This window comes from Platichthys flesus, chromosome 1 (assembly GCF_949316205.1).
Source record: "Platichthys flesus chromosome 1, fPlaFle2.1, whole genome shotgun sequence".
Classification (NCBI taxonomy): Eukaryota; Metazoa; Chordata; class Actinopteri; order Pleuronectiformes; family Pleuronectidae; genus Platichthys; species Platichthys flesus.
Genome location: NC_084945.1, coordinates 14804118 through 14827421, shown reverse-complemented (window position 1 = coordinate 14827421; position 23304 = coordinate 14804118). Strand labels below are relative to the sequence as shown.

Here is a 23304-nt window from a genome sequence, read left to right as displayed (position 1 = left end):
GTCTGGCCAGTGTCTCGGCTCCGAACCGTAGTTGGGAGCTCAGGTCACTGGTCAGGGCCGGCCCTGGCAATGTTGGCCCCCTAGGCGAGATTTACAATTGGCGCCAATGTTTTTGATTCATCTTTGACTCTAACCGCAGTCTATCACCGCAGCGTGTACGTCAGGGACACACCTGAGGCGAGAGCGCAAATTCTGTGCGAGCCGCCGCCTGACTGTTCACACCATAGATATATATATATATAAAAGCCTTATATATATCTATGGTTCACACAGAGAGCCATCCAGGAGGATGTTTTAGATGCTGGCTTGCCTGTCCAAAAGTAAATGTCACCAAAATGAGTAGGTTTTTAATACTTCTCTTTGTATGCATCATGCTGCTATGAGGAACTTTTGTGAAGTGAAATGAGAGTCCCATCTTTTTTTTCTGTTCATGCTGAAATAAAGTGGATTCACTTGGTCTGACATTTTCGACCACATCTTTGTAAAACACCTCATTAGCTTCACACGACAAAACCTAAGGGGGGGGCCAATGTTTTTTGAGAGATGATTCCAGATTCATTCACAAGACTGGCACTCAGTAGAGCTCAACAGTGCCGTATAGGTTCATCTCTGATCCATGCAGCTTCCTTCTAACAAGTTGTGTGGTTATTGGTCCAGTAGTTTATTACATAAACCTGTTGACTGACATATCAGAGGTGAAAACATAACTTCCTTAGCAGAGGTAATAAAACATCCACCCATTTATCAAGGAAATGTCACCAATGTTAATAATTATTAGAAACACAACAGGAAATTAAAAGCAGAATGAAATGTTTTGAGAATATCTAAATAGTTAATTTTCTGTTGGTCCACTTATCTATTCATTTATTAAAAGCTAATTTTCCCCTGCTACTTAGTCTATAGGGTTTTTATATTGTGTTTTATTTACATTGTATATATTTGTTTATTTTTGTTGTGCACTGATTGCTGGTTGTACATCAAATTGCCCTTGAAGGATATTAAAGACAACTTTAGTTAATCACAAGCTGCACAAACCAAGCTAGAGCAGCAGAGGAACCCAGCAGCCAGCAGGGGGCAGCCTCAGGACGTCACAGCAGACTGTGATTCTTGTAGGGCGTCTGAAGACAAGGTTGAAAAAGTACTGGGTTATTCTCTAACAATAGGTTTTTAAAGTATGTTAAATCATCCAATATCTAAAAGCCCAAACTATAAAGTAACTTTTAAGTAAGGCTGTCAAATATTTGTAGTAAAGTAGGAAATATTTTCTGTGAAGTGCAGTATAAAATGACACGGACACGCACACGATGATTTGTCCATCTTCTTAATCGGCTAAGTTCCTTGTTGGAATCATCAGGCGGTATGGCCTAGTAGGTTAAGTGTACCTCCTTGTAAACGGAGGACCCGGGTTCGAATCCCGCATCTACCCATTTTCAAAGTGGAAATGCAATGATTTCTTAAAATTAGCAAAAATCTTCTATTAATTGCAAAATAGCTTACATTTAAATGAACTAAATAGAAAAACAGGAAAAAAAAAAAAAAAAAACTGCGCGCGCAATTCCTGCGCAATGGGCTTCTGCGCAGATGTGCGCAATGGGCTTCTGCGCAGATGTGCGCAATGGACTTCTGCGCAGAATGTGCGCAATGGACTTCTGCGCAGAATGTGCGCAATGGACTTCTGCGCAGATGTGCGCAGTAGACTTCTGCGCCGATGTGCGCAATGGGCTTCTGCGCACATGTGCGCAATGGACTTCTGCGCAGATGTGCGCAATGGGCTTCTGCGCACATGTGCGCAATGGACTTCTGCGCAGATGTGCGCAGTAGACTTCTGCGACGATGTGCGCAATGGGCTTCTGCGCAGATGTGCGCAGTAGACTTCTGCGCAGATGTGCGCAATGGACTTCTGCGCAGATGTGCGCAGTAGACTTCTGCGCAGATGTGCGCAATGGGCTTCTGCGCAGATGTGCGCAGTAGCCTTCTGCGCAGATGTGCGCGCGCAGTTTTCTTTTTTTTAATTTAATTTAATTTAATTTAATTTAATTTAATTTAATTTAATTTAATATTTAATTTTTTTATATTTAATTTTTCATCATCGTCATCATTTCTCCACAGGAGAGCTTGTGTGTGTGTTTGGCCGCGGCACTTCCGGGTTCTTCCCGGCATTACGTTGCCGATGAGAACAGCCCAAGTATTTAACATGGGCGAGGAAAGGAATCGGCTTCTACCTCCGTTGCGTCCCCGGGGTTATAGGATGATGGTGTGACGTTAATGTATCGTTTTAGATTGCATGTGTCACGTCATGATAAATCGTCTCCTATCTCGCCTGTACCAGGAGCCGCCCGTGTCACTGGTTATCTTGGCTCGCTGTCTGGCCGGTAACCAGCCGTCCGGACCGCTCTGTGAATAAGGAGGAGGAGATGTTTCTTTACTTGGAATGCGGCCACTTCATTTCTCGGATCTACAGCGGGAGCCACACTCGCATCACCTCTAGGTGGTCCGTCATTTCTCGTTATACACATAGATGGTTATACACACTTATTTAGCTTATTTTCCCACAATACCCAGCTGCACTACGTCACACACTACAAACTTTCCTTAAAGGGGCAGGCCATACCTGCAACACAACAGCTCTCGGTCTCATAAACAGATGGCAAGAGAAAGCAGAGAGGGATTTTTACACACTGTCTGATAAAGATTCCAACAGTAAAAGGCAAGGGGTAGTGATGGACAAGGTTTTCTTTAACAAGTTAAGTCTTTCATTCTCACGTTCCACCTTAAAACTATGAAATGAACTAGTTCAGAATTTAAATGGTGAACTATGAACGTGAACTATTCATGTTTACTTGTATGAACTGAACTTTGAACTAGTTCATGAGAGGTGTGAACTTGCACAACACTGCTGTATTACAATTACAAAGAGCAGGAGCTGTTTCACTTTTTCTGACGCTGTTTGGGCACATTCTTTAATACAAATAAACCTTAAAATCTCTTTCACATAACAACTGATGTATAAAAAGCACTACATATAGTGCGATGGAAACGTTTCTTTGATTGAGTCATGTGGTTGAGTTTGACTTTACAGAATAAACTCAAAAGATGTGAATGGGGAGCTGCTCGTTTTGCACGCGCACGTGTGACACTGCAGCAGTTTGTAATCCTTAGAAAGGACGTGTTTGAAATACAATGTTTGTTTTGAGTTTTTAAATAAAGAAAACGGTCTTATGAAATGAGACATGGGACCTTGTAGGTATAGAGACAGAGACATGCGGTGACTGCTGGAGACGAGGAGTGAGGGGGAGGAGGACGAGGAGGAGGAGGTGGCAGAAGGGCAGGAAAGCTCTGATCGAGCGGTCACTTGTGCAGAACCCCTCCTGTAGTTCAACCACCATGGGGCCTGGAGCAGCTCCCTTGCACCTGGAACTGTTCGTGGTTTTGTTCCCGCTGGCTCCGTTTCTCCTCGCTCACCGGATGATCCCAGACTCCTCCACCGCTGGTAAACACGCTGTTTCCACTCACTGTGCACGAGTCAGGTGTCCACGAGGGACACGCACCACAACTTATGGTGCAGGATGAACATCTAACCTGTGAACTTACTACAGCCTCCATTGGCATGTTTAGAATTTTCTTTAATTCGTTTTAACCACCGATCCCATATGTGTGTTCTTTTTAGGAATCAGTTCGCTGCGTTTTAGTATGTTTGTGTGTATTTGTCCCTGCTTATATTAATATTTGATTGTTTTTACTAATTCACAACCTTAACCAGGACTCCCTGAAAGAAGAGATATTACATCTTAATTGGTCCTTCCTGGTTGAATTACGCATAAAACCATAACATAGAATTAACCCTGTACATCAATACAGTAAAGGGAGTGACCTATGGGGCACATTAATGAATGTGGGGAAGAAATATTTAAAAGTTTTTTTAATAGCTTGTGTAGGGAGTTGTCTTCTTAATGCTGACAATCAAGTGGCAATCCTTTAAGCTGTGGACTCTGGGTTTTCTTAGCTGTCTGAATCTATCTGGCAAAGCACCAGCAGCCCAGCATTTCTGTCACTGCCCCCTGTTCTATAAGTGTAGCATGAGATTAACAAATTACCACGTTGATGGTATTTTTGCCAAACACATGGCACAATTAGCAACTTGTTACTTCAGAGCTGAATCGGAGAAATGTGCTCAGATCTAATAAGTAAATATATGGGGTGATCCTATTGCTGACCCTGTTATTTATCCATAGGACGACCTTACATCATGGAATTAATGATTCCATACCAAGTCGGACTTCAGTACATTATATATAGTAATGTTATGTAGAAGTCATATGGTGTGGTTTCTGTTCATTAAAATGGAAAAGGTGTCATACAGGCCTACAGACTCCTGAGTGGTATGATTTCTTTATAAATCAAAGGGTGTGTGTTCGCTTATTGAACGCACACATGGTCAAAATAAATTGTCATTGTCTTGATTGATATTTTGTGTTTTACTTGAAATTACCCTTGATTTGGGATGTGAGTGAAACTGTGACATAGGCCATGCTCCAATTTTACAAAAACACACACACACACATACACACAACAGTCTCGGACATAAACTCAAACATCCCGCCAAAACACTTGCATTCCGTTGCCGTGGCGACAGGGCAGATGTATACTAAATGAGCGTTTGTGTTTTCTCCCAGGCCTCGGGGTGAAGGAGTGCTCGCAGATTGTCGCCCAGCACAATAGACTGCGCAGCCGGGTCAGACCCATGGCAGCTAACATGCAAAAAATGGTTTGTGACACCTATTGTCTGTTTCTTCTGTTTGTGTGTGTGGTTGTGTGTGTGTGGTGTGAATCTGGGTTTCACATTAACATAATTCATTTGTTGATGTTCTCTTGTTAAAAATTGAGGGTGCTTCACTGCCCACAGAGCTCTCTATTAGAAGGATTATCTTTTTACTGTAGACCATCTCTCTCTCCTCTGATGCAACAGTCTACGTGTTGTAATATAACATAATAATAATAATAAAAATAACTTTACCTAAACAAGGTAACAAAGTGCTTCACAAATTATATATCACTATCACATTTAAGCTCTGTCAGACTAGCTGTTATAATGAAAATAATAATATTTAGTTGTATCAGGTGTTTCAGCCTTTGAATCCCAATAACATTAAAAGCTGAACCTGAGGGCACACTGAGGCTGAAGGTAAATCTGACTGGTTACTGGCCTGTATCTGAGTACTTTGAAAGTCATGTGGCCTCAGTAGCTCAGACACCATTACCTCTAGGCCTTTCTAAACTAAACACCTACTGTCATAGGCAGCAGATTCAAAAGCCGTCCTATGTTATAATTCTGTTGGGCTCCATTTCCCAGGCAATTAAGTGGTTCTGGACGGTTTTCCACGAAACTTGGCGGAAGGATGTGATAGAAAACCAAGTAAGGAACCATAAAATGCTGGTGTGGACTTTGATCAGGTTTGCAGATGAAAGAATATTTTTCTTAAAGAATTATTCATGGCTCTTGATGACAAAAATGTATCAGATCTAGTGAGTTGAAATTCAGTTTCATAAGGGGACTGTTGGACCTTGTCAGAGGTACACATTCTATCAGTGTCATTCTAGTTACATTAAAAATGCAAACCTACCCCCAATATGGATCCACACCATTTAATGGGTTCTTCCTTGGTTTATATCATGGATATAATGTTTCGTGGAGAGATCCATCAGGTAGTTTTTGTGTAATGCTGCTGACCAACCAACAAATGAAAACAAAACCTCCTAGGCGGAGGTAATACATGTATAGCATCATGTGAATGTCACACAGTCAAATTACACCAATATTTGTCTCCTTTTTTCTCTCTGAAATAGAATTGAAGTAGAATCAAGCATCATTAGTCTCTTGTTTGTCTGTTACCCTACAGATAAACACAGATAGTTAAGTACTTTAGATACACTGTCAATCATAAATCTGACAGAGTGATATAAAAGGTCAGAGCGCCATGATGAGATGTTGTTGAATGTGCTCCAACTCTGAATATTAATATTTCTCTCGGTTTATTCTGACCCCACCTTCTGCAAAACACACAATCCTATCTGATTTCATCTATTGCGTTTCCATTCAGTTCTTACCGCATCCCCACCACTGTCCTGCCTGCATGTGATTGTGATTGTGAGAGGTAATGATGGATTATGACGCTCACATTGGATTAGATATCCTCCGGGCCGACTATGAGATTTGTACTAGGGCAAACTGTCACTTCATAGATTACATCCTCAACGCCACATGCTCCGACTGAAGCCCTTTTCTTCGACTGCTCTTCAGCCTTAGAGAACTGTTCTACACTGATAAGGCGGTAATGAGAAAAAGAGGATGTGAATAATCATTCTGCATTCACAGCTGTGTTATTACAGGTAATTTCCCTGCGAAAACCCACAGAGGGGCTTTGTCGAGCTGAAGAGGCATATTAAAGAGCTTTACTGATAGACGTTAAAAAGCTCAAGGTTTCGACTGTGTTTTTGAATATCTGAATATGGATTTTTTTTTTTTTAACGTACATAAACGAACCAGTAAGCATTATGGTGAGATTGTGTTTAAGTGATTAAAATAAAGTCCTTTAGGCTTTGCTTTAAGGCTGAGATAAGTTAGCAATATTTTTAGGAATAAATGATGCTCCTCCTTTTCTCGCCCAGTTCCCCATCTGCGAATTTCCTTTGAGCTCCTCAAGAGTATTATGAGGTCACACCCTCTCTCTCAGAGGCAGATGATTAAAGTTCAGGATGAACTTCTGATATGAAGATCACAACCCTCCTGGCCACGAGATCTTGTCTCAATATTAAACGCCATTAAATGTTGTCTGCGTGACATCACAGCGCAGAGTGAACGCTGAACTTGATCAGCCTTTCCACATCTCACATCAGAGTCACAGCTCTGATACTTATCCTCCAAACTGCGTAACCGTGCAGAAACATTTGGATAGACGTTTCATTTTAAGAGATTAATGCATGTACTTTTTGAGTTGATGCACAGATAGCGCACTGACAGGAAAGATGACAATGGGACACCTTGACTTTTCTTGGAATAACATTAACTTGTTTCTCAAAGTAGGGAGTTTCTCTTAAAGGACAATTTATTAAGAAATCAAAACAAATGACCAGTTCTCTTGCAACGATAATGTTTTTTGTATAGTGTTCCTGTCATATTGCATCCATAAACGTGACTTTTAGCTTGGAACAATGAACTCATAAGAAATTAAAAAATCTTTATATATTTGATGTCCAACTGACAACTGTCTGGTCCAAATTGGAGGAACTTCCCTTCAGTAAGAGTTATCGTGATCAAGAGGCCAAAAATAAGTTTTGTTATAACTGTGACCTTTGACCCTTGACCACCAAATTGTAATGAGTTTATTGGTGAGTCCAAGGGAATATTTGTACCAAATTTGAAAAGATTCCCTGCAGATATCGAGTTCACAAGGCAAAAGACACATTTTATGTGAGGTCATAACAACCTTGACCTTTGACCACCACAATCTAATCAGGTTATCCCTGAGTTCAACTGAACGTCTGTACCAAATTTTTGAAATTCTCTTAAGGTGTTGGTATATTGTGCTCACAAGAATCGGACAGACGATCTGAAAACATAATGTCACTCTGGATGCATAAACAGGAGAATCAATATCCACCATCCGATATCCCTCGTCCAGAGACACTGGAGCTTAGATTCTCTATAATGCAGTTAATAGTTTCATTTAAAATAAACAATTGAATTTGCCCTTCCCTTATTGCTTACTCTGGGAGTCATACAAAGAATTACTGATGCAAAAAAAATAACCCATCATTTTTGTCCCACCCAGTCGGAACAGAACTAATTACAATGATTTCAGTATTAGAGTTTTAGAGGAAAGTTTGTCTGGAAACCCGTCGTTTGTTTGAAGCAGCCAATCCAAAGCTTGGAAAATATGCCACTCAAACCAGGGCTTTAGTGAAGTGTTTATACCAGAGTGTCAGTCTGTGTTTGTTGGCCCTGTCATGACCTGGCAGTTTGCCTGAGATGTCTCCTGCCCTGTCGCCCACTTCAGCCAACAGTTGGCTCCGGCCCATGAAAAGAATTAAATCACTCAGGCACTATTAGGAGTGACCTTCATGCCAACAAGTTTTTCTGTCATCCCGTCTTAATCAGTGTCTGCAAAGTACAATACAAGCCTTATTGGATCCAAACAACACACTTTGATGAATGACTTATATGATGATTAGAATTTCCTGTTTCTAATTATTGATGTCATTACTAAGTCATTATATTTTTTATCAATTATTATTTAATGCCTTTCTATGCATCACTTGCTGGTGAACTATTCACGATAAAGATAATCAGCTCCTGCCGACATGTCTGCCGCTTGTCTGTACCTTTATAGTGAACAAGAAGTCTCAGGAAAAACTTGAGAGGATTTCTTTAAATTTGGTACAAATATTCATTTGGACTCAAGGATGAATGCTTACAATTTGACGGTCAATGTCAAGGGACCTCATGTTCTTGTGACCGTGATATATCAGGATCACCCATCAGGAATTTTGTTAAATCTGGCACAAACATTTACTTTGACTCAAGGAATTTAGAGGTCAAGGTCACTGTGGCCCCAAGAAACACCTCAAGTGCATTCTTTCAAATTTCAAGATCACAAATAACCTGATTTGATGTGGGTGGTCGGAGGTCAGAGGTCAACAAGATGAAGTCTATCTTTACGGCATTTCTTCACATTTTTACCAGTTGGCACTTGAATTTGGAGATCCATTAGATTTCCATGGTCAAAGGGTGGAATTCCTAGTTTTAAAAGGCAGAAGTATACTAATTTGACTAAATACATCTTTCCTATTGTCTTTGTCCCTAGGAGTGGGATGACAAGTTGGCCTTACTGGCAAAAGAGATGGCAGAGTCCTGTCACAGAGACCCCTCCCCTCAACACCCTACAGCACTCAGTCACATTGGTGTGATCAGTCAGCATTTTCCTCGTGGCGTCGCCTCGTTTCATGATGTCATCGAGTCCTGGTTCGAGGAGGGAAGGGATTTTCTCTACTTGAGTGGGCGATGTAGAGAGAACACCACCTGCCAACACTACACACAGGTATTCACACACAGATACAAACTGTATGTTCATCAATGAAATCTCATAGGTATTCATATATGTGTTTTAAAGGCGTTTGAATGCGTCTTATCCCTGTTGTTGTTGTTGTTGTTGTTGTTGTTGTAGCTGGTGTGGGCCACTTCCAGTCATGTGGGCTGTGCCAGCCAGCTGTGTCAGAAGGAAGGAGGCCTCTGGGACATATTTGTCTGTGCATATAACCCTGGGTAACCATTACACACCTTTTCACCAAAAATGAAAACATCAAATCCAACAGCATAGATTGAGCAAATTAAATATTTGTTTGAAACTAAATACAAACAGTGTTGAATCTGCCATCCTGCTCAAAAATAATAATTACTTGAAATCGCAGTATTTACATGAAAGGTTAAAAGAGCCTGACTATAGAGGCCAAAAATGAATTATTATTATAAGAATTATAATACATCTACTTTGTAAATGACCTGTTTTTAATTTATTTTACCAGGATAACCCACTCAGTGTCAGTACTGCTTTCCAGGGAATCTTGTGTCGAAAAGGATCTGAATGCCTCTATGAATGAAGGTGTCCGAATATGATTATCGCAAAACAGAGTCCTTGTTCTGTGCAGGTTTCATTCGTACGTTTAAAATTTAGGATTGGTTAAAACTCACCTGCCATCACTTGACATCCAATTGTTTGTCTCTTCTGTGCTCTTCAGTTTATATTTGTTGTTTTACAGGGGGAACTGGGAGGTGAATGGCCGCCTGGTGACGCCCTACAAGGCGGGCCTGTACTGCTCCCTCTGCACGTCTTCCATGTCTGGCTGCTTTAGACTGTGGGATCATGTAGGTGGATTGTGTGGTAAGACCAGATGTATGCACTGCATATTTTTAGATATGCCTGTTTAGTATGCTGTCATTGGTCGTTCGCTCAGTGAGGGTTGTGAATGCACAATTAATTCCACGGATCAAACATGAAACCTTGAAATATAAAAGCCTGACCTAGACCTGCTGTTTTTGAAGGATAAATCTGGAATTTGCTATTTTTCTCTCAGGGTAATTTTGTGCATCTTACCCCATTAACATAGTTTATTATCGTTATTGATGCATATGACATTAAGTCGTCTTTCATAAAGTTTTCAGGTCCACGTGAGACATATTTTTGGTTATCAAATATTGTTCATTGTTTCTTTTATTTTCTATCCTGGTTTTGTCTTTCAATCATCCAACTATTATTTATACTGCTTATCCTTTGAGGGTCAGAGGGGCAGGAGCCAATCCCAGCTGACATTGACACACTAATTCAGGTTGCAGATGCAAACTCTTTCTGTTCTATTGAACTGTCTGCATTTCTACTTTACCAGAGATTCCAAGGAACCCATGTCGCATGAGCTGCGGTCAGCACGGCCATCTTAACATCTCATCATGCAAGTGCAAGTGTGATGCCGGCTTCACCGGACGCTTTTGTCAAGGTAGCAGTAGAAGACCGTAAAACATATGAAGCAACATTGAATGGGTTTGTTGTCTATAGTATTTTAATATTCGTGGTAGCGAGGCAGACGTTACTATGTTTTTTTTTTTCAGTACGGTGCAGTGTGCGTTGTGTGCACGGTCAATTCAAAGAAGAAGAATGCTCCTGCTTGTGTGATGTCGGATACGCTGGTGCTGAGTGTGCGGGTAAGTGCAGTGTACTTAAGCACAGGAATGTATCATCCATCTGAGCTATTTTTATTCTGAGACGGATTGGCTTCAAAATTCAAAAGCACACTGTATCCTTATTCATACACGGTTTTTGAAGACATTTAAATGGGACATTTTTCCATTTCAATTGCAGACATATCTTCTGGCTCTTAGGATGTGAATGTAATTCCAACACTGTCACAACAAAATTCAGTTTGTTAGCACAAACTGCATTTCTTCAAACCCCATCCGCATGCACAACTGAAACTGTTTAAAAGATGACAATAAATTCAAGTGCATTCACTGAACTGGATCCATGACGGATAGGTTCCCTTCTTGTGTCCCAACAGAGAAAGTGCAGTTTCCCTTCCACGGCTGTGACGTGATGATAGATGGAGAGTGCTTCACTGTGTCTTCACAGGCCGACACCTACTATGGAGCCAAGATTCACTGTCAGGTCAGAGATGAGAGTGTGTTTCCCACTGAGAGAGTCAGTCCTCCAGCCAGGCATCAAAGAAATGATTATATCAAGACTTTCACTGTGGTCTTAACTTTGTTCAAACCACCAGGAACAAGGGGGGGTTCTGTGTCAGATCCACAGTCAGAAGGTTCAGGACATCCTGGCGTTTTACCTCAGTCACCTGGAGACGAGTAACGAGGTCACCAACGCCGACTTTGAGACACGGAATTTCTGGATTGGTACAATCTTTTATCTCGGTCACCCAAATGTGTAACCTGTTAAATCAACACAATATTCTCTTCCACTGGGATGATGTAGCAGACTGCTGTCATTTTGATGAGGTTTAGCAACAGGTGGAGATGCTGCACGGACACAACAGCACTGTTTTTGCTCCCCAGGTCTGACATATAAGCCTCTGAAAGACTCATTTCGCTGGGACACAGGAGAGATCCCTGGATTCAGCAGCTTCGCCTTTGGGCAACCTGACAACCAAGGGTAAGAGACCCGTTTAGCTGCTGCAGAGTGCATCACAAACAGAGATGGGGGAGTGCAATGGAGCTCAACAAACAACAACACATACAAACAACAACACATATCACCAGGAAACCTCATTTCTCTGTGGAAGCTTCATGTTTTCTGTTTTAATCTAGTTTACAACTGCAAAATGAAAGTCACAAAAGAATTGAATCTTTCAAGCCTGCAAGCATTTCAAACTAACTAATGAGCCCTTGTTCTCTGTATGGAAGCATCTGCAGTCATGAATTGCACTTGTTTATTCAGCGTTTGCCTGTAATTTATTACTTATATGTAAATCCAGACAGTGACGTTGGCTGATCTGCAACCTTCACCCAGACCACTAGATGTCTCTCTCTTTCTATCTATCTATCTATCTATCTATCTATCTATCTATCTATCTATCTATCTATCTATCTATCTATCTATCTATCTATCTATCTATCTATCTATCTATCTATCTATCTATCTATCTATCTATCTATCTATCTATCTATCTATCTATCTATCTATCTATCCATCCATCCATCCATCCATCCATCCTTCCATCCATCCATCCCTCTGTCTGTCCCATAAAAAAGTTTCAAACAGGAAAATAAAAAGAGCATGATCTGACTTGTATCCTCGTCCACTGTAAAAGCTTCCTGCATGTAATCTGTCTCTGTCCAGTTTTGGAAACTGTGTCGAGCTGCAGGCATCAAGTGCATTCAACTGGAATGACCAGCGCTGTAAAACACGGAACCGATACATCTGCCAACATGGTAAGGCTTCTTCAGGGAGACGGGGGAGGAAGTTCTCTCACCGACCCCCTAGATGCTGTGAGGTGGAGATGTTAACCACAGAGTCACTCTCCCTCTTTCCTCTGTACATGGTTGGCTGCATGTCTTCAGCTGCAACATGTCCACATTTGACTCACAAGGGAGACTGAGTTTCACCTCCTGCTCTCCGTCCAGCAGCAGCTGCTCTGATCCAGAAAACCATCACGCTCTGAGTGTCACGGCGAAACAGATTTGTCTCTCTCAAGGTCCCATAGCCGACCATCCAGCCATTAAAGCAGGATTCAGTGCAGGGAATCAGTGTGTCCCCTCCTTCTGACAAAAAGGAGCCGGCCTCCTGAGAATATTTGTGATGAGGCTGATTCTGATCAAGAGAGTACGGATCCGAAAACACACAAGAAGTGTAGTCTTGACACATTATTAAACCTGTTACCAAAATTGAAGCCTAATTATTAACATTGTTATCTTCTTATATCTTCAACATTCTATTTCTATAGCATCTAATAGAACAAACTTAAAGGAAAAATTAAGAACAATAAATGTGATAAGAAAAAATGTATTAGATGCGTACATTTTAGTTTGCACCATGTCCCATTTACTAGCATGGAGAAGGGGATTTGTGACCTCTACAGAACCTGACCCAAACACAAATATCATTTCAAAATAGTATCTTTTTATATTTTTTATTCAAACTGTACAGTAGAATGACTGTGTTTACTAGGATTTACATATATTACTGCCTCTGTGACTGACAGTCAGGGTGAGGTGTAAAATGATAATCCAGTTGTCGTTAATGATGTGAACAAAACATTGGAATCGCTGTGTAATCCTGCCCACACATTCAAACATGGCACTCAGTCTAAATCAATGGCACTCAGTGTTCGCCATCAAGAGCCTTCAAACAATCAATATATACAAAGACCCACAGTGTGTATACGCACAAACACACACAAACACACACACACCACTTGATCAAGAGGGATGAGATGGCGGCAGATGTTTAGTTTTACCCACTTGAGTGTGTCTTTGCGAGTGGCTGGTATGTAATCTGGTATTGATCGGGGCTGAAAGAGCGATCTGTTCTGTATGTGGTCAATGACACAGGGACGAATCCTTTACAACCTGCTTTTTGAAGAGCTCTTAATGATCCAGCCTGCGTAGCCGGTGTTTCTGTAAAGCAGGACTGACAGATCGTGACCAAGAGAGGGCTCCAGGGTCAGATTATAAAGGTGGTTAAGCGACATTAGCATAGAGATCTTTAGAAAGTTAATCGTTTGTGCATATTCTTCAATCAGTCATAATCTCACCCTTCCCCTCAAAATGAAAGGAGGAATTTCACGGCTGCAACAAAGAGTGAAATTCATAAATTCGGCTGATTATAAGCCAATAGGGCCTTTCACCCCAGAGTCATTTACAGCTTTCATGACTGTGTAGTGTTATTGGTATTAAACGATAAGTGGATATCATACAGCCTAAGGGTTTACTATGCTTCTGAGCACTGTGTGTGTGCGTGTTTGTGTTTGTTTGTGTACACACGGGGTCTATAGTTTTAATCTGTTCTTTCATGCTGAACCTTAATAACAGCATCAAAAGGAGGAATAAGACCCAACCAAACCTCTTTTTGATACTTACATTTTTACAATTTCTCAACATAATATTTTTACATTGATTTATAATGTGTGTGTGTGTGTGTGTGTGTGTGTGTGTGTGTGTGTGTGTGTGTGTGTGTGTGTGTGTGTGTGTGTGTGTGTGTGTGTGTGTGTGTGTGTGTGTGTGTGTGTGTGTGTGTGTGTGTGTGTGTGTGTGTGTGTGTGTGTGTGTGTGTGTGTGTGTGTGTGTCATAGCTGCAGAGCACATTGCCCGCTGGAACGATGGAAGGTGATGGACCTTGATTCCTCGAAGTGGTGAAACCATGGTCTGTAAATTAAGATGAACGACCCCGTCACCACTATCCAGAAATGGAGCCGGAGTCAGTGGGGGATGGAGCTGCAGTGGAAACTTCCCTTCGATAAACGCGCTCAAACAAACTCAAGTCTGTCTCAGCTGTCAATAATTTCACCCCATTTTGATGTCAAATAATAAATCCATTTGTCTCCCGTGCTTCTAAAGTGGGGTGGGACTTATGACCTACACTGAAGCCAGCCACCAGGGGGCAATCAAGACGTTTTGGCTTCACTTTAGGGGAGAAGTCCTGTCATCCACTTTTATATACACTCTATGGCTGATACTAGGTTTGCTGTACTGTACATGTTAAATGCGAGATGTGACAACAACCACTCGTTGGTATCTTCTGTCAATCGTAGATGGATGAATGTATATACTGTATATTGTAAATGATGTATCATTAAACTGTTATATGTCAGGTGGTCATTGAATATTCTTTGCATGTATCCTCTGAGTGAGCAGCTTTTAGTTTGAGCGAAAAAGTCTCCCACATATTAATCATGACATGGGGAAAAATCCAAAACCTGATAATGCAACAGAAGGAATAACTGGTGGTAGTTCGAACATGAGTGTAACAAAAACATCTGGAATTGGAAGTTGATAGGATTGGGTTCTTAGGTTTGTGACAACAACCCCTTGCTGTCTGAATCTGTTCATTGTTTTCAGTCTGGTATTTGTTTAATGCAGTGGGTAGGTGGAAATTCTCAGCCACAAGACATGTCTCTTTTATAATGTTAACGTTTTAACAAGTAAACATGTTTAAAAACTTGATTCTCACCATGAAAGACTTTGAGAGAGGTGGTAGATCCACCTGACCTTTATCATAATAACACAAAATCAAATCAGTAGATTCTGTTGGTGCTTGTAGGTGCTTCATGCATCTCTGCTGCTGAGTTTTCCAAAGCCCTGACAACACTGTGACTCAGCACCTGGTAACAAAACAAATCTGTCTACACACAGACGCCACAAACCACTGACTTCAGAGCATACGAGGAGGTGGTTAGTAAAATATGATATCACAGAATGTCAAGGAAATAATTCTCTGTTGTGTTATTGTCTGTGTTTGCCTTATTAGTCAAAGCATCCTGAAGGGAAAAAGGACAAGTTTTCCTCAGGATCCAAAAATGCTCTGGCTTTGCAAGTCTTTACTTACTTCTGCTCGTTCAGTACACAGGCAAACTCAAGGTCGAGGAACTAATGAAGCAAAAACACCGGATGACTAGCACTAGAAAATGCAGGTATGCTGGGAGCTGGATCAAATAAAAACAGACACAGAAGGCAGAGAACAAACAGTGTTACTACACAAGAAGAGGCGGAGACAGTTAGACCAGACACATCAGGAGAGGAACAGACAGTTGAACAGTTGTGTCTCAATTCAGCGGCAGCATCCTTCAGTGGACCCGGTCTACTCAGCCGTGGTCATTTGCATCCTTCACCCGCTGCGTACACAGTGTTGACCGAACCGAAATGAGACGGTGTGGTCCTCTTATTGCGTCACCACCCTGTCAACGTTTTTGACCATTCATTTTTCTGTTGGGTACTTACATTTAAAAGTAAATCCTAACGTTTTTGCCTCATTATTTGACACCATTATCTCTTTGAAAATGTATTTGTCACAGAAGTGCAATGAATCATGGGATATGTTGGGCCGCGAAGGCTTCACCTGGTTGACCCTGTGTTACTCGGGGGGGGACACATTTGCTGCGACACAATCTGTCTTCAAATGCAGCCTCTGAAGGATATGGCCCCCCGGATTGAGACACAGCTTATCACAGAAGCAGGGAACACAAGGGCAGCAAATGGGCATCTGAAAGGAGGTGGAGACGTTTCAGACACTAAAACAGGAAATACTGTAGTAAAAAGGGAGCACAATCAAACATAAAAGTGGTATTGATTATCTGACTCTGAAAAAGAGTTCCCAAATTGTCAAACTTACCCTCTCTGTTAGACATCATATACAATCCTCATCATCTTCATCACATTCATTTTTTAAGAAGATATCTTTAACACAATAGTCAAGCTTTTCTATGGATTTACATTTCAAACAACTGTAGATGATCCTTGATGTTTTATGGATCATTTCAGTAACATTTGCCTTAAAAATGTATGAGGCTGAAGAGGTTGAATACATTTTATGGGAAAATAAAGTAATGTTTAGACACAGATTGTCATGAAATCTGTTTTCATACTTAACTGCGGCAAATGTTTTCTGGAGCTTGCTTTTCACATATGAAGAATGTAGCAGGAGATTGTCCTGGTCAGACACTTTCACAACATCAGGACAATGTCCGGAACATTCAGGTGAGTGTAAAGCACTGGGTAGTGCACGCAGAAGGCAGGACGTGACATAAATGTTGCTTTGGAAAGGACTGGCGTCGACCTTTGTTGCCAAAGCTCTCAAATCTTGACATGTAGGTCAGCATCTTACTCAATTATGGCATCCTGAGATATTTGTATTCCTCCAGTTTCCGTCCATCACATGCTAGATACGTCATCGACACGTTCACCTACTCGCTGGGAATTTTCTGTGTGTGAAAATGTCTGAGTCAGCTGCCGGACATTTTCTGGACATTTTTTCCCTTCCAGACCCCTGGTAAAATGTTTGAGTGAACAGAAGTGAGAATACATCAGGCTTCCCAAACTGAAAGCTATTTTAATGGGATGTGCAGTCTAATAAACTTTTTGCTGATGTGATGGTTCACGCAAGCAACAGACTCTCTGAGCCAAGTATGAGCCCTGACTGTGTTTGTGTGTGTCTGTTGGGAGTGTGTGTGCTCTATGTGTGGATCTCCACCTCAGTCGCGGCGCTCACGCAGCCTCCCGCTGCTCTCATGGTGCCCCCTGATAAGCTGGTGCTGCAGAGGGTTTCAGAATGATGCCAGTGGCGCTGGAATTAGCTCCCATTGTCATGATAATGACAGTGATACTCTTGCCCCGTCCAACTCAGACCAGCCCATTGTATGGAAACAGGAATGCAATTTCTCCTGCAGCGGTAACCGACAATCCTCTGTGAGAGTGAAAGGTCCCTAAATGACTCTCCTTTCAGGCGAAGCTGAGGGGCCAGCAGCCAATTAAAGTGGGAGCAGCAGAACAGTGCCATCTCAGAGACCCTAAGCTGTCTCAAAACACATACACACACACATACACACACACACACACACACACACACACTAGTTGATGTGTTTAATTTTTTTTCAATGAGCTTCTAATCCGACAAACTAGCTTTCTCTTTACAGACCTGATTATTTCGGGGACACAGCTGGTTTGTGCTAAATGACTCAAGAGCCATATTCAGCACCAGGCACATGTGCACAGACTCAAAAACAACAAGGATTCGAAAACGTCTTAATATTTTGGTGGGGAATAGCGGGACAGAGCTCCAGAGCAAAGTGGAGACACTCTCCAACAACATCCATCACGGTGAAACTCTTTGTGGTGCAGTTTATGGTATCAAACAGTCTCCTCTGGGTGTTTGTCTGGCAGCTGAGGCAGAGTCACGATGGAGCGTGAAGGGTTTAGAAAGTGTTCACATTGCTGTGCTGCGAGTGAACTGGATGAGAGCTGTTAGGCCCTGAGAGCCGTGAGCTGAGAAGAAGTCCACTGGGCCAGATAAAGTTTGTTTTTAAGCAATAATAATCACCCGCCGCAGAACGCACGATGACCCAGAGATTCTCCAAAATGAAAAGAAGAAAAATCTCTTCTTGAATGCCTCATTTATTTTGAAACCACCTTCCCTCTCAGACTTTTTCTCTGTTTGTCTTCACCACGACAGATTTTTTTAAATGGGAGAACTTTCTATGATACTGTAAACATACATTTCAAATGAATATACACATCTTTTATTTCCGTTTCTAGCTCTGCCTTGATGTCTTGCTATTGTTCAACAGTTAGCTTCCTCCTGCAGTCATTTAGCCATATTGGCTTTTTGGGCACTGGATTCTATTCTCCAATGAGTCCAGTTGTCTTGTTTGATTGCTGTTTTGTATGCTATAAATGAAAAGTTACAATCATGTAATTTTTATCTTTTGTATTCAAGTGTTTATGTGTTTTTACCACATTGACTTGTTTGAGCTCTGTCAGCATTAACTATACAGGAAAAGGCTCAAATGTAATAACAATACCTTGAGACAGTCTTTTCTATGATCAGACGGAAGTGAACTTATTTTATTCACTGTAATTTATTTGCTTGGTTTTCATTGACAGAAAAAAAAATACAGAATAACATCAACCCTATCCTTTCATCCATTTGTATTGCTGCGTCCATAGTTAGACAGTGTGACTTGTGAGCTTGTAACATGAATGAAATCATCCAGTCGTAGAAACAGTATGGCCTCCTGACACAGGAATGAGCCAAGTGAGAGATGAAGTTTAGAGCGAGTGGTCGACACGAGACTGGAAGACATATCTTTTCAATGATGAATAAGAGACGCCATGAATGTTCCTGTTGTTGTGAACTCGTCTGAACTAAACTCTCCCTGCTGCTATCTTCACATGTGAAAGACAAACTCTGGAAACTAATGGAGTTCATGTCTCATGTAAAACAGCTTTAAAGAACGGTATGAATATCTGTTGGTTTATAGATTTGATCACAGGTAGCAACATCCATTCGTATCCGTCCATCAGACAAGACACTGGTTTAATGGAAAACTCTCATCAGACACGATCATGTCTTTCTTACTGTAAATAGAGCTCTTATGTGTTTAAGCATCTTGTGATCATCACTGAAAGCTGCAATCAGCCTCTAATTATCTCCCTTTACACCTCGAATGGGAAATGCAGCTGCACTGTGGGATGTGATGACAGGAGGACGACACTAACCGTGTGTGTGTTTATGAAGAGAGGTGGATGATGCTTGAGGACAGAATTACCGGATGATTTCTAATCACGCGAACAAATCACGTAAGGATTGCACTAAGTACTCGCTTCATCTCTCCATCTGCTCGTCTGCTCTATTTACTAGAACCGGGCCGGTGTTTTCATCTCTGCCATGCTCCTTGTAACGGTTTGTGAGCGCTGCCACTGGCATTTCTCTATCGATGGCAGATTGAAAGCAAATAACACAAGGGCATTCAAAGAGTCTCTATTGTTTGGGTAAGATTGAATTAAGATGACGAATTCCATTCGCTTATTTGCCCGGGCCATTTATTCTTCTCTCACTTCTTTTACAGCTGTAAAAAATTCAAATAGACAAAGACAGTCTTGGTGTGTATCAGAAAGAAAAACATTAAAACATACTTATCAGAGCATCATATATAAACTATTTGATTTTACATCAAACCAATATTCAGACGAGTCAGGCTGCAGTCATTATTCTGTCCCTCTTCAATCACCATTATTTCTCCGTCCTTTCTCTCTCTCCCTCCCCCTCTCTCCCTCTGTCCCCGCTGCTGGCTTTGTCTTTTTCATTTTCTCTTTTCAGTGCAGTCAGTATTGAGCGGCCCACAGCATTTGGATGCAAGATGAACTTTGATAAGAGTTAATGAGAACGCAGCATTGTGCGGGCAAAGAATGGCTCGGGCTGCCCTCAAGAGCCTCCTCACCAGGAAATGGGCCGTGACAAGCTGCAGCCACCCACTCCTCCAGGTATGGAGTATAGGGGAGGAGAGCGGAGGAGAGGTAAGAAGAGGAGAATGGAGGAGAGGAGAGGAGTGTAATGGTAAGATAATGTGTTAGAGCCATACACAGTTGAGCAGCAACAAGGAGCTCAGACATCAGAATGGAGGCTGGTACTTTCCATGATGATGGTTACATGAACTCAGAAGCTGTGTCCTCATCCAGACCGTGGAGACCCGAACAACGGTGATGACTCCGGTAGAAGTCTGTGGTTTGCGTCACCTGTCGTTCCCACCCTTATCGCTGTCGCCTAGAAACAGAGCTGCAGTTGGACATGTGGAGAAAGTTTTAACACCCCTTGATTTTTTAACATGTGTATCGTTAACTGTTCAAGTGAGTATTTAAAAGTGAAAGTAACAGATTGTCTTGTTCTTGTCGCTTGCTAGCACCATTATCTCCTCATCTGATTTTCTCCTCATGTTTGGGTCTTAGACTTCTTGAAGCTGTAGCTCTCATATCATTTCCTGAACATCCTCACAGGAGGTATAGTACCTGCTCTGTTCGGCTCAGATGTAATTGGAGGGGAGAAATACTGTATGACATCCACTTCATCTTATATCCGATCGAACGCTATCACACAGCTGAAGGAAAAAGGTCCTTTCAAGAAGATTTCAGACAGGATACACAGCAAGTCAGAGACCTGCATTCACTATTTCACCATACATCAACCAGGCACCAATGCTAAATAGTTGTACAATGATAAAACCACTCCCTTAAACAGCTATCTATCACTAACTAGTCTTTTAATATTAAACTAAAGCAAACAAATATCACAATGAATAAGACATTTACAATCAGAATCCACTGACACATTTCAACCATCATAAAACAAGCAGACACTTTGATTTTAAATCTAGCCATCTTGAATACGCTTTTTGTTTATCATGCATGCATTCGGCAAGAAAGATCAACAGTTCCGCCCCTGATCACTACAGCAGCCTCGTTCTGGTAAGCTCTCTGTCACTACAATTGGCTGTCAAAATCTTATGGGCAAAGGTGCAATTATTTTCCAGGAAAAGTTTAGCTTGGAAAAAATATATCTGTGGTAGGAACTGCATCGGTTAGAACTACATCCAAAATCCCCGGTTATTCCCTCTCCTCAATCTACAAGACTGGTCTTTGCTGTCAGAGAAAACTCTCACCTAGAGTTTCCCTTTAAATTGCCTCTGGGAAAGGATACAACAACTTGGGTTCAAACTGTAATGATTTAAGAAAAGCTTTTTTACCTAAAGTTGGGCATATCGACTTGAGAAAAGACTGCAGAAAGTTTTTACAGTAGAATTTAAGATGAAATCTACATTTAATCTATTTAGCTAGTTGGATTCTTCATCATTCTCTAATGATGTGCCCTTGAAAGGATACTTTTTTGGACCCTTAGTTTTCGGCCATGGACTTTAAATAAAGACTGACGCTGCACCTCCTCTTCTTCCCACCATTCAGAAATTAAGCCAAAACATTTTGGATTCCAATGCTGTCGTCTTGCACATTCGGCGCCAATGTCTGTGTAGTAGTGATTGGGGGTTTGAGCCGCTGTAGTAAGGTCCCAACAAAACACCCACTTGACTAACTGTGAGTCAGTTTGAGCTTTCAATCATGATGTTGTTTTGCACCAGGTAACAAATTTAAACCACACTTATTAGAAAAATTTGCCCAATCGTCTGTTTGATAGGAACTACCTAAAATAACCAGGTGGTGATCAAAGTGCTTTGCCTCTTTGTGAAGAGTTCATCCATGGTTTGAACTTATTATTTCCTGTTTTACTTTTCTTTAATTTGCTTCACTTCCTGTCTTTGCCCTTTTGTCTGTTCGGCTCTTTGTTTCACCTTTGCCCATTCATCCCTGCCTATTTGTGCATTTAGATTGTGTTCAAAGTTGCGCTTTGTCATTTTGTTTGTTTGTCTCGATACATTTCCTTGTATCGTGCCTCTGTTCAGTTCTGTTCATCTTCCCTCTTCATCCTCAATCTTCTGTTCAACTCCCTGGTGATTCCTCAAGCCCTTTACTTATTTCTTCATTCAGGTTTTTTGACTTTACTGCCTGTTTCCTGCCAACCTGCCTTCTTGAGACCGTAACCCTGTTAATTTATTGCATATTCTTCTTGCAGCAACTTTCCTTTTTGCCTGGAGTCTGCATTTTGTGTTCCCTAAACCATGAAACACATTAATGAGATGTGATGCATTATAGCATTTTGTACTGTGCTGCCTATATGTCTTGTTTGCACGCCAAACACATTTTCTATCGTATTTTGTGGTCAAATAAAATTAGCTCAATTTAAGTTTTTTAATTGAACCATTTATCTAAAAGGAGACAGAAAGGGATGGAATAAGCAGAATAAGATGTAAAGTGGAGGGAGAAGAGAGGTGCATGAGCAGACTGAGAAATGAACCAATGGAAAGAACAAGTAAAAAAATAACAGTATAATGAGGGATAAAATGAAAGAATCTGGAGAGGAAGCAGCAGTGCTTGACAACAGAGGAGACTTTGTCACCATCCACTGATGAAAGTGGTCCTATACCAGCAAGAGAGCAGGAGATAAGAGATCAGGAGGCAAACGAATGGAACATCTTGAGGAGGCTGCAGATAACTGAATAAATGAAGAGTTGAGAGAGGAGGGAGCATCTCATGGACGTCATATCTTAATTGAAAATGACAGCTTCAATTAAAAATGTCCAAATTAAAAATCATTCCACCCATTTCCTAATTAAAAGCGTATCAACTGATAGTTTTGACTCATTAACTTCAAAGAGCGATGCAGCCTGGCGGAGCTGGTGGTGGAAGTGTGTCATTTGCTGGATGGAGAACAAGCGGAGCGAAGGATGAAGAGGACTGATGTGTCGGCTGAGAAAAATCTGCTGCAATGATTTCCTGTTTGTGTGAGACAGAGCTGTTGGTCAGTGAATGAGTGGGTAAATAATCAGTCAGTATTGTCATGGAGGCAGTTGGGAGGTTGACAGGAAGCAGAACGCTTATAGCTATAATGCCAAATATAAAAATATATAAAAATCTGCCTCTCATTTCTGCTTTTCTAACCTGACACAGCCGATACTGACACAAACTGTATCCTTTTGACAAGCCACATACACACACACACACACACGCACACACGAACACACACACAAAACACTTGCTTGTCTACTGGTTATTTTGGCCAGTAATTAAAGTGAGGGCGGTGTGGCCCAGGGGATAGAGTGTTCGTTCTCCAACTGGAAGGTTGCCGGTTCAAATCCCACTCCTCCCCAACTGTA

The 23304-nt window shown here is 41.4% G+C and overlaps 1 protein-coding gene across 1 annotated transcript; it reads left to right on the top strand.

Annotated features, from left to right (window-relative positions):
- The first annotated feature begins 3384 nt into the window (after positions 1-3384).
- LOC133957527 (C-type lectin domain family 18 member A-like) lies at positions 3385-14800 on the top strand. The gene is made up of 12 exons (XM_062392990.1): positions 3385-3490; positions 4674-4765; positions 8862-9095; positions 9222-9319; positions 9814-9935; positions 10438-10545; positions 10658-10750; positions 11104-11210; positions 11323-11452; positions 11612-11708; positions 12396-12487; positions 14347-14800. The coding sequence occupies exons 1-12, from the start codon at positions 3385-3387 to the stop codon at positions 14382-14384; spliced, it is 1317 nt and encodes a 438-aa protein (XP_062248974.1). The 3' UTR covers positions 14385-14800.
- Positions 14801-23304: the final 8504 nt, after the last annotated feature.

Excerpts from the sequence above, each read along its gene's own strand:
- LOC133957527 (XM_062392990.1), top strand. The coding sequence starts at position 3,385 with ATGGGGCCTGGAGCAGCTCCCTTGCACCTGGAACTGTTCGTGGTTTTG. Across the intron at positions 3,491-4,673 it reads CCCAGACTCCTCCACCGCTG|GCCTCGGGGTGAAGGAGTGC; the intron begins GTAAACACGCTG and ends GTTTTCTCCCAG. Across the intron at positions 10,751-11,103 it reads CGCTGGTGCTGAGTGTGCGG|AGAAAGTGCAGTTTCCCTTC; the intron begins GTAAGTGCAGTG and ends GTGTCCCAACAG.